Here is a 16352-nt window from a genome sequence, read left to right on the forward strand (position 1 = left end):
CATGACTCACTAAACTGTGAAAAGGTGCATATTTGACTCTTTTTCTGGGAATCAATCGAGGTAAAAAGCCAGAAACGAGCTCTGATTCTAACTTTATATAAAAGCCAACATATGTGGCTTTTTTTTAAGATGACCTCAGTGACCTTTTATCTGTTATTTCCATTGATTATGGCTGTTTAATAAATGTGGGAGGCTTCGGCATCCATGCTGACAGGGGGAAAAAAAACTGCGTGATATACTTCAAAACTTTGGTTTGACTCAAACGCGTTGCACAAGCAACACACAATCGAGGACTCACTCTGGACGTGATAATCAGCAGCAGTGTAAATATTTACAAGGTCTCTGAAATTGATGTCGCCCTATCTAATCCTCTCTCTGTTATCTTCAAAAGTGCAAATCTCTGTTGACTCACTAAGACAAAGAGATGCTGTTGCAAAACTCTCTTTTAAGGACAACACAGGCTGAAACTTTTAATCAACTTTACTCTTTCAGTAAATGAGTTGGTAAACACTACTGCAGAATTACAGGTCAGTCTCCAACCTTTCCATTCATCAGCACCCAGAAAAAAAAACACCCAGAGAAATCTCACAAGGACTTGTAGAATACAGTCTGAAAACAATCATAATCATGTTAGTTTCCTGAGAAATTTACATCTGAAATATCTTTGGTGATTTTTCTGAGATTTGAACACAAATTAATAAGAGAAGCTTCCATTTCCACCCCACGTTTCCCTGCGCGAACATGTTCCCTGAAGCAGAGCTGGAGCCAATCTGAGGCTTCTGAGAGCCTGACTTTGCCAAATCCTCTGGACATCCTCCAAAGTGACAACCTGACGTGATAGAAGACGACAACAACCAGCAGGCAAAATGCCATGACACCTGTTGGAGAGGAGAACTGCTTGAAAGCAAGAATCCAGACAAGATCCTTTAAGATTCGTCCTCATGGCTCTGACTTTGTTTTCGGGCCTTCGCTGTTACTTTAGTAAAATGTTCAGGTTCAGTGAAGATTTTGGCCTCTATGAGCTGTTATTTTTGGGAGAGTTCAATGAGATTTTTTTTTAAAATGATTTCATGTGCATACAGAGGTGTGTGTTTTAAGATAAACTGAGTGGTTCATTAATTTTGCAAACCCACTTTATTCAGTTCAGGCTCCTTGGGGGTTGAACCTTGCATTTTCAGAGCAGGAGAGACAAGTTGCACTTTAAACAGGTCACCCAGCCATTTACTAAAAAAAGAAATTTAGCATTTTAAATATCTCCACAAAGCATGAAAATGTGATTTTATTTGAGGAAACGGAGTCAGTAGATAGCGGTGAGAAAGAGCTAACCCTCATCAGGCCATCCAAGCTGAAGCATTTTTTTTTTCCCCCAATGTCAACCTGCACATTATTTAGTTGCTGAGTTTGATTCAGTTTCAGAGCAACAAACGCAGGTATTCAGAACAAATGTATACAATTAGACTGATACAAATACCAAATGCAGAATCATTTATTTTCATACAAATTATCTGTTTTTTCTCAAGTCAAACTAATAATAAGAAACAAACAGTCGTTTGGAGCCTGAAGGGCCACCATTTAAATTGACAAAGAATAACCAAAATGGTAAAGACCCAAAGAAGGTGGTTAAAGAAGGTTTCTGGTGAGCACTGCAAACAATAAACTACTATTTATATGCCAGCAAGATAATGACCTGAAGCATCCAGCTGAAGCTACACAGAAACGGACTGAAGACAACCGTGGAGTGGGTCCAGTCAAAGCCCACACCTCAGTCTGATGGAGAATTATCTAAAATGCCTAATTATGTTGATTATAATTGATGTTTCCAGGCAATACAGATGGTAAAACATCCAAGGAGGTGAATACTTTTTTTAGGGACTGTGTGTATTTATTTCTGCATCGTTTTCTTCTGGCATCGTCTCTGATTCATTTTCAGTCCAGTTTATTTGCAGCATCTCATGCACATGACCGGTGAAGGAAGGAGGTCTTTGGCAGTGGGTTAGAGATTTGTATTTTCATTGTGAGCGAGCTGAAGGCCTCCTGACAGTTCAGATGGAAGCAAGAATATCCTGGGTTCACATCCAGGTCAGGGCCTTTCTGGATGCAGCGTGTGTAGGGTCACTTCAGATACCCTGACGTCCTTCCACAGGACTAATTAGGCTCTCCAGATTGTCCTTGTGTGTGTGTGTGTGTGTGTGTGTGTGTGTGTGTGTGTGTGTGTGTGTGTGTGTGTGTGTGTGTGTGTGTGTGTGTGTGTGTGTAGCTGTTTTTGCAGTATATCTTTTTTTTCCCAACTGAATCATATTGAATTCTATACATCATATCATTTATTATAAAAATTCTGACTTTCCTGGCTGTTTCCATAAGGACGTGCAAACTTGCATGTTCCAGTATGGTGCATCTAGACGCACCGAGTCACCAGAGATTTTTCATGTAAAGTTTGGCTCCTCTGCACACTACCATAGCTGGTTGGTTCAATACTGGAGCTACCGTGTTCTTCGCTCGCTGTAATGGATAATTGCGTCCACAGAGACATTTTATTAAAAAATGCGTACATTCGCTGTTTACAGAATCACATAAACAGAGTTAAAGTAGCACCTATATCTGTAAATGCAGATTTGTTTTTGTTAATAATTTAGTGATTTTTTTTTTACTTTTATTTTTTACCTTTGTTAAAAATTGTCCTCCAATTACGAGACAAACAACAAACATTACATTTTGTCAAACAACATCATGAAAATAATCAAAAATAATCATCTTCAAATATATTGATCAATGTTCCAGAAGTTATAAAGGCAGCTTCAAATAGATGGGTGTGTAGTTTTGATTTATAGCAGTGGTGTCCAAACTTTTTGCCATAACGACCAAACTTGTCAAATTGAAACCACTTTCAGGCCACAAAAAGTACTTTAAGATTTCTTTTCTTCTTCTTTAAGGTTTATCTGCTCAATAATAATCTAAATTAAATGTGAAATTATTATAGACAGAAAACATAAAAAATGTTTTGCGCAGTTATGTTATTATTATAAGACAGGCACTAAGTTTTTAACTTTATGTGGTTGATTATTTTCTTTTTTGGGCTGAGTGAAGTTTGAGTTTGAGGTTTTGGTTACGCCAAACGTAAAATGATTGCAGAAAAGTTGTTAATAAATGTGAATCTGTTTTTTGTGGCTCATATTTTTTAAAAGACAATGTTAATTATCTGTAAAAGAAAAAAAATATACACACACACACACACACATATATATATATATATATATATATATATATATATATATATATATATATATATATATATATATATATATATATATATATATATATATATATATATATATATATATATATATCTCAACCACCTGCTTGCATTGAGGTCAGGAGGCCGCACAAAATCCTTCAGAGGACCACAAATGGCCCCCGAGCCTCACTGTTCAAAACAGCTGTTTTGCAGTTTTACTGAAGTTTGTGGAAGTGCTGTATAGAGGAAGAATGCTGCTTCTCTGCATTTGGTTCTGGTTCTGGGGACACAGAGCAGACCAGAACAGAACCAGAGCTTTGGAAAGTTGATACAACAGCAGCAGATCTTTTATGTATTTTGGACCTCTGCCATTCACTGACTTATAAACTAACTCTCTGAGCTGCAAGGAGCCAATGTAAGCTCTTTAAAACTCGACTGATGTGCTCTATCTTCCTGGTTTTACTGAGAACACCAGCAGGAGTGTTCTGGATCAGCTGCAGCTGGAGGATTGATTGTTTTAGACAGACTGTGAGGACACTGGTGCAGAAATCAGTGTGACTAAAGAAATATACATAGATGAGTTTCTCTAGCTCTTGTTGGGACATTCATCCTGGAAATGTTGTTCAGCTGATACATCTCCAGGAAGCATCACCCGATTTTATGTTTTTATATGTCCCTGGAGAATAATAATGTAGAGCTGTGCATCATCTGGAGGGACTTTAATGCAGTGCACTGTGGGATTAAAAGTCCTTATACCAACTTCCTGTTGTTCGTCCATCATGGCTGTAGGTCTAACAATTTCTTACTAGTGGAGCATTTATCCACAGAAACATCTTCCTACCGGACGCAGCCTTCGCTTTAATGGGAGCACTGGAATCAATGATGTCTGAATTTTTAGAAAGGGAGTTCTAAAAATTCAACTCATCCACTGAATTACACAGGAGATGGAAGAGTACATTTGTTTCAGCTGTGTTGTCCTTATGAAATGTTTTTGCAATAGCATCTCCTTGGCTAAGTGAGTCAACACAAATTGCATTTTCAAAGATAACAAAAGAACAAATGCTCAGACGACTGACATCAATTACAGACTCCTGGGGTTGTATTGTTAAAACGTAATCACCTCAGACATAAAGCGAAATCACAAGGAAAAACTGAGCTATTAATCACAACTCATCGTTTTCAATTAATCACAACTTGTAGTTCTGACTTTTTCTGAATTTAGTTTATAATTCCAGTTATTTTGAGAGTTTGCAAATTGCAACTTTCTGGTGCTTAATGACTTTTCATCTCCTTTTTCCCCCCTTCCAAAGTATGAGATGCTTATTTACGTTAGCATGTTAACTTTATTTTTCCTGCACAAAATTGTGTTTAATAGCCTCTCTGAACAACAGCATGAAGAACTTGGTGCACCAAGTCTGACTTTAGTGCTTAAACGTAATTAATTTTGGATGGGATAAAGAAATAAAGGCACAAATAATTAATGGTAGGGATTAACCAAACCAATAATTACATCCATCACCATTCAGTTTTTCTGAGGGTTTTCGCTGATTAAAAAAGAAATGAGCATCATTTAAATGACTCATTTTATCATATTTTAAGGTCGGAAAAGATAAAACTTGTAAAGGTGTAAAATCTTGATAAATCACCTATTGTTGCTAAATTTTTTTAATTTATTTTATTTTTTTTTTGTAAAATAAGTCAAAAAGTCACTTTTCTGACACAAAAAGCCAAACCGCTGTCTAACATATAACCACTGGTTCTACATAAATTATATCATTATCACATATCACATGTAGCAGCAGGTTTATTGTTCTAAACAGAGACCATGCCTCTTTTCCAGGCAGATCTTTCTCACTGGAGCATGTTCAATGAGTGAGCATTTTCCAGAGATTCAGTTTCAAAAGAAAAGTTATAAAAGTAATTTATAAAACCCTTTATAAGTTAGCAGCTCAAGAGGGCTCCCATTAAGTAGTCTTGGTGTTCCACACACTTTTTGTGAAATTAAAATCTTTAATTCAAAGGGACAATCAACCAGTCGATGCTGGAGTTACGCTAGAGAGCTTTAGTTGAATCAAAAGCTTCACAGTCAAAGTGGCCCCAACGTGTTGCTTGTGTTTCCGAGGTAAAAAAATTATAAAAATTTTTAATCTTGGATTTGACTTTTTATGTGTCCCTGTCTTCACAAAACCACTATATACATGGACATAACAGAGAGACTTTTGGCTGCTTCCATTCACTGTTTAAATGCATCTCTAAGATAATAAAGTCCTTCACAGCTGAGTTGACCACCTTTAACTTGTAAACCAGTATTTTCTCTTTCATTCTATCTGTCGAGAAAACTGGGATTTAAGTTTAGTCAGGTCTTTTCATACAAGTACAAATGTCTTAGCTCTCCAGCATCCATCCTATGCTCCATGGAGTGACGCACGACCCTGTAGGAGGGCAAATAGTTCATAAAGCTGCCAGAAAACCATCAGCAGCTCATCAGTCTGTGTCCTTCACTCTCTTGCCGCGATGTCCCTGGAGGATCAGTGGACTTCGTCGCTGGAGGACAGCGAAGCTTTGCTCCTCAATGTCTCCAAGATGCTCTGGGACTCCAGCCCGGAACGTCACCAGTACGCCGTCTGGCTCCCCGGCATCGGAATCGCTGCCGTTTACGGGCTCATCATCCTGGTGGGTCTGGTCGGGAATATCACTCTGATGAAGACGTGTCTGCTGGTGAAGTCCATGCGCACCGTGCCCAACCTGTTCCTGTCCAGCCTGGCTCTGGGGGACCTGCTGCTGCTGGTGACCTGCGCCCCGGTGGACGCCAGCCGCTACCTGGTGGACGAGTGGCTGTTCGGGCGCGTCGGCTGCAAGCTGATCCCCTTCATCCAGCTCACCTCCGTGGGGGTCTCCGTGTTCACCCTGACTGCGCTCTCCGCTGACCGGTAACCTGCCGCGCAGCCCGGAGCCGCGATGTGGGCTGTGTCAACTTCTAAATGTCATTTTTACGCTTAAATTAAGCTGTTTGAAATGTTTTCCTGCGAGACTGCAGCACTATTTATACATTGCACATCACAGTAAATTATATTAATCCGCTACATTTCCCGGGGCGCCTGCAGAAAGTTTCGAAGGCGACCACCAGACTAAAGCATGTTCAATTGGACATGTTGCTGTGGCTGAAAGTAAAAATGTAAAAATCTAGAAATATTATATTATATTATATTATATTATATTATATTATATTACAAATAAAAGTCAGCTCATTTATAGTGTCTACACTTTTAAATACACATTAATAGTCTTTTCTGTAAATATGTGATCTGGTATCTTTTTTCTTTGGCATGACTAAACACTCAAAAAAGGAAGCTTCATTGTCAAACTGTATTGATAATAGACGAGCCTTACTGGGACAATAATTAAAAATTTGCCAAAGGCAAGTTACTGTCTAGACAACGATTCAGGAAAATGTGAAATGAACCTGTCACAATTCATGATTCTGACTGCCTTGTTCTAATAAGCCGATACAGAAAACAGACATAAAACTGATTATGTGGATAAATAAATTCATGTAAACGTTGAAAAACAATCAGGAAAATATACCGTGCAATAAAAAGGTGCACAAAATATATCAACTATAATAAAGCTGAAACACAAGCTAAAAAGCTGAAATGTTGCACCATCTATCCTTTCCTCTCCTGAACACATGCATATCTAATATTATAACACTAAGAACAAGGGGAGAAGTAGAGGGTGGGGTCAGCATCAGAGGTGGACAATAGGATGAACCACCAAGCCTCCGTCTCTCCTCGTCGGTTCTGCAGTAGATTTGCAGATTTGACAGATTCGTCTCCCTCTGCAGACCCTGACAGGTAAATGGTAGCGACTATTAATCATAAATAGAGCAATGCAGCTTTTGAACTCTGACAGATCCTTACTTCTCTGCCAGCATGCCTAGGTGGGCCCCATGTGGGGGGAAAGGAGGGCTGATATATGGGTCCCATATGGGTTTGTCTGCGGGTTCCACGATGGCCCCACATGGGTTTGCCCATGTAGGGCCACAGCCCACATGGGCCCTACATGGGCCCTATATGGTGGTGGCCCACATGGGTTTGTCCATTTAGGGCCCACCTAGGCATGCTGACCACTTCTTTCCTTGGCCATTCATTCTAACATTTTTTTAATGCTGTCAACACAAAGCATTTAACCTACTTAATGTCCTTAACATTTCACTGAATTGAACCGAGTTAAGTAGCTTAAAGAGCAAATTATATAGATAAGAAATAATCCCACAGAAACCTCAGTAAAACAAATACTGTTAAAATACTGCAGCACACCTCCAAAGGTTTCACAGATTCAGAGGATTCGTTCTGATGAGCAGTTCTCCAAATCTAGGCTGATAAATCTACTTGCCCAAAGGCACAAGTTCTGCCTGGGATTTTCCCTCTGATTACCGCTGCTCTGCTACCGTTTTGATTTTGTTCAGTGGAATTATTCATTGTTTTAGCAGCCAAGCCGAGCAGCAATCTCCAGGGCAAATAATACATGCAATTTTTTATTTCATTTTATCACGTTTTGCAAAATTTTAACTGGAACGGACCTCCAGCAGAACAAGGCCCAGTATGAGCGTCTGTTAGCAGACACTGACTTTTCTGTACTGATGTAGTAAATTGACAAACTTTGTTTAAGAAAACTGACAGAAAAACAACTTCTTCTCATCTGAAAAACTGTAAAATTAGCATCCTAACTTTACACGCATGTTTCTATGGGTTACATATGTAGATTGTAGGACTGGCAGAAGATCCTGGTTTGAGTCCTGGCCTTGGTTCTTCCTGCATGCAGTTTACATTTTGTTTCTGTGGATCCGTTCGTTGTCTCTGGGCACTCTGACTTCCTCTCCCAGCCCAGAAACATGACTTCTAGGTTATCGGGGCTCTTTAAATTGTGTAAGTGTGTGTGTGTGCATGTTGCTGGGTTGTTTGTTGTCTATATGTTGCCCTGTGATGGACTGGCAACCTTACCAGGAAGTACATAGGTCTCGCTCTATCTATACATTTATCTGGCAGATATTTTATTTATATATATCAATATAGACTTTATAATTCATGAAATTATTATGAAATGCTAGTCTTTTTAACATTCTCTATTACACAGGAAAAATAGTATTTAGATAAAAAATTTCTCAACATTGCTCTGCTTCCAGATCATCACCATGTAGATCAAGACAAGTATTTAATACACAAGTGTTTCCGTAGTTTATTCATTTATATTACGGTGGACAGCAGGAAAAGTCCTCAGTATGACACTGGGAACAAATACAGCTCTCTGCCAGAATTATTTCATTAAAAATAGTTTGAGAAGATCCGTAAACCTTTAGACTGACCCTGCAGGAAAGCAATCATCCAAAAAATGTTTTCCTTCTGCTCCCAGAAACTGTGCACACACGTTTGTTTGAGCACACTGACGTCTAAATGCCAAATAAATAACGATTAAAAATAAAATAAAGGTTCATGGACTTTTCTAAGTCTTATTGTAGAAAAATCGAATTCAAAATTTGTATTAGTTTATATTGAAAGCGCAGCTATTTCGATGCTATACAGGTTGTGTGAGAAACACAAAAACACTCACATGTTAAGGTGAGTGTTTACTAAAACCAAATGTTTGTATAAAATTGGATTCAATTTGGAAAAGGTCAGTTTTACTATTCAACAAAAGAAATCCATCAACCAATCCAGGATTTCTGGGTTTTTTTGGGTTTTTTTACATTTTATTTATTTATTTTTATGATTTCAAGAGGTTTTTTTTTCCATCACAAAACACCAACAGGACTTAATATGCATACTACTTCAAGATTATTAAATAAACTTCAGTTTGCTAGACCAATGTAACTTAAAATTCATGGTGTAATTCTTTAACAAGATTTTTAAAAAATTCCAAGCATAGGCACCTATTGCACCTACTGCAAGTATTGCAAAAAGCAATCTTCTCTGGGTTGTTGTTTTGTTTTGATTCTTTAGTCCAGAGACACAGCATTCATTTACAAAGAGAAGAAGAAAAAAACATTTTTTTTTAAAGTATTGAAAACTAAGGTCGGTAGAGCTTTGAAGTTTTAAGTGCAGAGACAATTCGTCGATTGTGGAGCTCGTATACAGAGCGAACACGTACAGCTATTATGACAGATAGATGCATCTACCTTCACTTTTAATGGAGATAAAGTGCAATAACATGTCAAGAGCTTTTAGTGTTTCCAGCCTTATTCTCCTGCCATCTTGTGCTTCTGAGAAGAGCAAATATCAGAGTTAGGCAGGTGTGTTTGGATTGGACATTCACCGGCAGTCATGATTAATCAGATGATCTCCACATGCAGCGTAGATGGCCTACTGTTCCTGTCATTCAAAGCTTGCTTTGATTTCCTCTGTTGGGAAGTTAACTTTTTTTATTTTTTTTTACAAATGGGCTCTTTTTCTTCATGACTTGAGCTGCCGGCTTCATGCTCATGTTTGATTGAGTTGTGCTTAAATCTGAAAACCTCCTCCTGCTTTTGGACCCGATTACAAACAGCTTGGATCTGACATCAGAAGAATACGTGAAGTTTGCAGACCTGCAGTTATTGACATCTCTTCATGATGCTCAGCGGCATCCTCTGATGTCGCGCTGAGATTTTATGTGGCCTATGTTGAAGAAGATTTTAGGTTATAGTATATTTTTGGGAAATATCTCTGGCTCAATCTTCTTACGGATCCCAGGTTCTCCCGGCGGACCGCGTGTAGCCACACAGAAAACAACAATGAGTGTTGACGTCACAGAATTACAGAGTTTAATCCAATAGAAGACAACGTATGAAATTACAACAGAAACTGCAGAACAACAGAGACATACATTCATTTACCTGAGACAAATGGAAAAGAAGAAAGAAAGAAAGAAAGAAAGGCAAAGAAAAGCAAAGACGCCTTTGGAGAATTGCAAGAGCAAATCTGATTTGTTACTCCTGTGTACAAAGTTTTATAGAAAAGGCGTATTCTTGTCTTTAATTTATTCAAATAAGGCGTACTTTTGCTCATCCAACCCAATCATTCAATCGGACCCTTTTTAAAACTCCCTGCAAGTCACGATCTAAGGCCATTTGTGCCCATTATCTAAACAAAATGGAACCAGAGACTCTCCTGAACTCCTGCTCTTTTATGGCTTTTCACGGATCTGTGTGAAAAGCTGGAACTTCTGCTGATTGTTTTCCCACACAGACAAAGGGCAGATCAAAAGATCTTAGCAAACGATCTGCTGTAACTACAGGTAAAATAAAGGTCAATAGGCCAGAATAAGTTAGTAATTTTAAAACTATAATTAGGCTATTTCAACCAAGACATAAGTTTTAAAACTAGCATATTTTAAATTTATTTTCTTAACACCGACCAATTTGAGTCTGAGTAGGTGTTGTTCCCAATCTCTTCCACTTTATTATGAGAAAACCTTAAGGGACCAAGCAGTGAAAACACAGAGGACACAGGAAAAATGTCTTCAAAGTGGGTTTTTACATCAGTCACCTGAGAAAGATGGAAATGTGGGAATTGCCTGAACAGAATCACAAGCTGCTTTTGTTACAGTAAATGGCAACAGTTCAACCAGAAATGGAGTCTTTTCAGTTTTATTGTGGGGTGAAAGCTGACAGATTCAGATGGTTCTGCTCTTTGAAGTAATTTTCCTTTGTTGCTTTTCCATTTTATGTTGAAGTGAAAACGGAACTAGTTTATTAGCCCCCTGAGACCAATACAGTTTTATTAGTACTTTGCTTGATGGATGTTTCTTTTACTGCAGCAAACATCAAAATTGGACCAATGAACCTAATTCTTGATTTAACTGATCGCTAACTCTTATTGATTGTTCTCTTGATCTTTAATTGCAGGGTAAATTTTCAACGTATCCTTTTAGTTCAAGATCAAGGTCAAGGACAATTTGTCTGATTTTGAGAAAAAGCTGACAGCTTAAACCTGCTCTTCGTTTCTCAGGTACAAAGCTATCGTCAAGCCGTTGGACATCAACAGATCAAGCGCCACTCTAAGCATCGGCCTGCGCGCCGGGACCATCTGGCTGCTCTCGGTCACCCTGGCCATTCCCGAGGCCGTCTTCTCCGACCTGCACACCTTCACCACCAGCCACACCAACGTGACGTTTGTGACGTGCGCCCCCTACCCGCACGCCGGAGAGCTGCATCCGAAGATCCACTCCACCGCCTCCTTCCTCGTCTTCTACGTCATCCCTCTGCTCGTCATTTCCGTTTACTACTGCTTCATCGCCCGCAGCCTGATCCGGAGCTCAGCAGACATCTCCGCAGAGGGACACCTGCATCTCCACAAACAGGTGTGCATCGGGACGCCACAGGGAAACTTTAGCGAATGTCCGTGTTTGTTTGTCATCCATTACATATTTAGGAAGATGCAGAACTCTCTTGTGCACAACAAAGACTTGAGACAAACTGCAAAAAACATTGAAAAAAAACGTAAAAAATTATCTCTAAGAAGTAAAAAGTGATTTTCATGACACAAAGAAACAACTACACAAGACCCAATTTCACACAAAACACTGACAAAGTTGTTCACGCCGCTGCTGAAGGCTTATAACGTAATGTTTATTTATAAAGGACCTACTACAGATAAAAAATTAAAATAAAAAAGTGCTTCACAGTGAGACGAGAATTAAACACAATAGCAAGATGATTAGAAAACTGAAAAATTACATTTAGTAGAAAAAAAGATGAAACTGACACATCAATGGAACAAAAATACAATAAAACACTGAAAGCAGTAAAACGAAGGCTCTTGCTAAAAACCCTCAAAACAAAGTCACATTTTTAGCTGCAGCAAAACCCCACACTGAAAAAAATCCAATATTTAATTCAAGTATTTATTCTGTTAGTAAACCAATCAAATTATGACACAATTTAACACAATTGTTTGTACCTCTTTCAGTGTTTCAGAACAAAGCTGAAGTGCTCTTTAAATCAATGCTCTTTCACAGCGGAGCAGATTTTCTCTAAAGTTTTAATCAGAAACTGATGTCTTTGCTTCCGTTGGGCATGAATATGATGTTACTAATGGACCCATTTCTTCAAAAGAAACAAAAACAAAACAAAAAACTTTGCAGCTCCTGTTATAAAAGAGTAAAAGAAAAATACCCGTTTTAGAAATGCTTCTGTTCTGTTTACATTGTAGAAACTGGTAATATTTGAGGCTTTTCAAAGAAAAAACAAATGACCAGAATTTGTTATCACTTTACAAATAAACTCAAATCAAAGGGGTTGATTTCACTAAACTTGATTTCAAAAGCAATTTGGCATTTTAGACCCAATTTAAAAACCACAGTTCAGTTGTTCAGTTTGAATTTATGTTGTTTAAAGATCAAGCAGGAGGTCACATGGTTTTTTATTGACCGTAAAAAAAACAATAAACTGATGGTTTAAAACATCAAAATGAGATGAAGCAAATCAAAGACAAAGCACATCCATTGATTACAAATCAATACTAAATCATTTTTTACACTCACCAAGAAAATAAGTACAGTAAAGAATAAAATGTAATGTGTAAAAATCAATTTTTCAAACTCATCCAGGCCTGGAAAAAAGTATAAAGACAAATCCGTACAATCTCTAGAGAGCTTAGCAACCTTGATGCATGATTGTGCTGCTGCAGTACATTTTTAAACAACATCTTTACTGGGATTTAATATAAACATGAGGTTGCCGTTAAACCTTACTATAACCTTCAGGACAATTGCATAAGATATTTATCGTTCTGTCAAACAGCAACACAACTTCATATTGTCTCATCCTCCCTCATTTCCACAAGAAGCAACTATCAGCACATATACCTTCATGAAATATACAACTCCTGGTTTTATTCTTTGATTATGGAGTCTGAGGCTGTGTCTGGAGTGGAGCTTCTTCACTGAATACTTAAAGTAACATTCTTCGCTTTACTGCAGACAAGAGGCTTCGCACCCAAAACAACACAGAAATTGTTTTTATATTGGATGTAGCAGCAGCATCTGATGGGCGAATACAAATTTCTCCCTCGTCTATTGTCAGAAGAAAAGGAAGGCTGCTCAAGCAAAGGAAGCAAAAGTTAGACAGAATGAACAACGATACAGAAAAGGAAAGGTGCAGCATTATGTCATTTTAGCTAAAAGAAACTCGGATAATTTCCTTTAAAAGAAAAAAAAAACACCTATTTGACTCTGTGTTTAGCTGCTATATTTGACATGATAACAAACATATTATTTTTGTTCCTGTGAGCATATTCTACATAAAACCAATTGAAATATGCTAAAGCACCTGCAGGAAATGGTGGTTATTTTGTGACTAATTTCCTGGTGTATAATAAAAAGGAAACCATCTGTTAGAAATAATCATGAAAACCAGCCTGCCAGTATTTCTATACCACAGATCGTCTCTGTCGGGGTCTTCCAGTTGCTCTGGTTGCGTCGCGATTTCTCTCGGTCCAGAAGGTTCATGGTTAAGCTGCTTTGCCCTTTGCACTCTTGATTGTCTATGGATTATACACAGAAGTGATGATGTCTGAAGTGCTGATCTCAAAGGAGGTGCAAAGAAGATTTTCTTCCCTCAGGCAGTTTGTCTCGTTTCCAAGTTAATCGACTAAATCTCACCACTTAAGAGCTGTGAATCAAATTGTTCCTTTTTGAAAATCTGCAATATGCTGTTCGGTGTTGGTCCAGAACAAATAGCTACTAGTTATAAGTATTTCTGGAAGAAAAAAAACATCTTTTTATTTTGACTCCTTTCGGTGTGGAGGAGTAGCAGCTCCACTCCGAGCTCCTCACTCTTCCTCTGAGGGAGAGACCCTTCCGCTCTGCGGAGGAAGCTCAGTTCGGCATCTTGTATCTGAGAATACAAGATACTCCCCAACCCCCTCCGCTGCTTGTATCTAGGGAATGTTTTTAATCTAATCAGTTTATATTAATGTTTTTTTCTGAGATCAAAGTGGAATCAGAATCAGATTCCTTGCCTTTGTGCATAAACTTTGGGAAAATAAAACTGAATCTGATGGATAGCAACACAGGTTCTGTACAGTAACATTATTCCTCTATTTTTACCCGTATCCATCACAGACCATCACAAAGCAAAGCATAATGGCGAAGCGGAAAGAAAGGGATAAATGGTTTTTAAATGTTATTTTAAGCAAAAAAAAAAAGAGAAAGTATGGAAAGTGTATGAGTGTGATCTGCTTTCCTCTGCTTTCATACCTTGCAGAACCTCCTTTCACAGTAATTACAGCTGCAAGTCTTTTTGGGTTTGTCTCTGCTTTGTTCATCTACAGAGAGCAAGTTTTGCCTATTCACCTTCGCAAAAATGTCAAAAAGCTCAGTCGGTTTTGGTGGAGAGCATCTGTGAGCGTCGAGTTTCAAGTCTAGATTCTCCAATGTTATTTTTTTAAACATAAATACGCTTACACCCATTTTATTGTCATGTTCAGGTACATTTTCCTGCTAGAAAGTCAAACTCCATCCGAGTCTTAAGCTAACAATAACCTCTGCTTTTGTGATCTCCATCAATCTTCCCATCAACTCCAACCAGTCCTGCTGGCTGCATGATGCTGCCGCCGCCGTGTTTCAACATGGAGGTGTTGTGTTCAGGGTGATGTGCACCATAACGTAACATCTTATTTAGCATCTTTTTTTTAAAGTTCCTTTTTAGTCTCGTCTGTCACCTGTTTTTAGCACAACATTTGGAGAACAATTTATTCACGTTGGCTTCAAAACCAGGGTTAAATAATGAAGCCCTGTCAGCAGGGCTTCTCCAGAAATGTAGGTCGAACTCTGGGATTTGTGTAGGCCATTTTCAATAAACTACGGATTCATCCTTTAAAAATGGTGAAACGCTCTCCTTTGCTTGATTTTGAGACGTATAATTGGGCAATTTTCTCTGAGATATATTCAATGTGAACAATTAAAATAAATTGCTCCAATTTTCCGCTGAGTGACAGGTGCGCCTCACTTGGATATCAGTGTGTAGGCAAATATTTGATGACAACCAATTAAAGCTAAAGTGGTAACTCAATTACTGAAGACACTCAAGTGTAATTTCTCTTCCTCCTCCTTCTTCTTCTTCTTCTTTTCTTCTTCTTCTTCTTATTCGTCTTCTTCTCCTGTCAGATCAAGTCCAGGAAGCGTCTGGCCAAAACCGTGCTGGTGTTCGTCGGCCTGTTTGCCCTCTGCTGGCTCCCCAGTCACGTCATCTACCTCTACCGCTCCTACCACTACGACCAGGTGGACACGTCGCTGGCTCACTTCATCGCCAGCGTGTGTGCTCGCATCTTGGCCTTCGCCAACTCCTGCGTCAATCCCTTTGCGCTTTACTTGATGAGCAAGAGCTTCAGCAAGCACTTCAGGAACCAGCTGCTGTGCTGCAGCTCTCCCAGACGGCTGTACAGCCAAAACAGCGCGAGCACAAACGTGACCTCCGTCTGAAGGAGCCCTGTTCCCCCCCGCCCCCAACCAAACGCAACGTGTGCTTTACAAGGACTCTGCTACCTTTGATTCTCTTGGATATGTTGGTAAATTATTCTCAGTTTGTTGGAAAAGGAAAACCTGATTTTAGATATCAGTTGGTAAACTAGTCCATGGTGGGAATGGGTCGTTTTTGTTGGATGTATTCTCTGAATGTTAAATATAAAACTTAAACCCAACAGCATTGTTTGTGTCATTTGTGGGTTTGCAAGAGATTTAAATAATGCAAGTAAAGGAGCGGTTGTTGCTCCCATATTGATAAACCAGACAGACTGTCCCTTTATTCTGCATGTTTTGGTTTGCTGTAGCGGTCGCTTAAAAAGCCGAAAGTGGATTTTCAGCTTTGGCCTTGCTGGAGCTTCGTTGTCAGTTTTTGACTCGTGTTTTAAACCATTTCATCCACTGTGATTCCTGACAATCATCCGTGGAGCATCTTTTCTAAGCAGCTCGTATTACGTGAATGGCAATCTATGTTTTCAAATGTGGGTATTATGTAAAGAAGGAAATTTGTGTGGGGACATTTTTCAAGATCCACAGTTGAAGAATTAATGGTTGTTTTATCATGAACAAAATAAAAAAAATTCCATGAGTTAAAACATCTCAATTAAAAACAAAAACAGGG

At 38.7% G+C, this 16352-nt stretch overlaps 1 protein-coding gene across 1 annotated transcript; it reads left to right on the forward strand.

Annotated features, from left to right (window-relative positions):
* The first annotated feature begins 5736 nt into the window (after positions 1–5736).
* Positions 5737–15907, forward strand: LOC106930153 (gastrin-releasing peptide receptor-like). The gene is made up of 3 exons (XM_015007538.2): positions 5737–6162; positions 11218–11569; positions 15377–15907. Exons 1-3 carry the CDS (start codon positions 5747–5749, stop codon positions 15689–15691), a joined length of 1083 nt encoding a protein of 360 aa, XP_014863024.1. The 5' UTR covers positions 5737–5746; the 3' UTR covers positions 15692–15907.
* Positions 15908–16352: the final 445 nt, after the last annotated feature.

This window comes from Poecilia mexicana, unplaced genomic scaffold, assembly GCF_051168715.1.
Source record: "Poecilia mexicana isolate PSO_F unplaced genomic scaffold, ASM5116871v1 scaffold_2, whole genome shotgun sequence".
NCBI classification, from domain to species: Eukaryota; Metazoa; Chordata; class Actinopteri; order Cyprinodontiformes; family Poeciliidae; genus Poecilia; species Poecilia mexicana.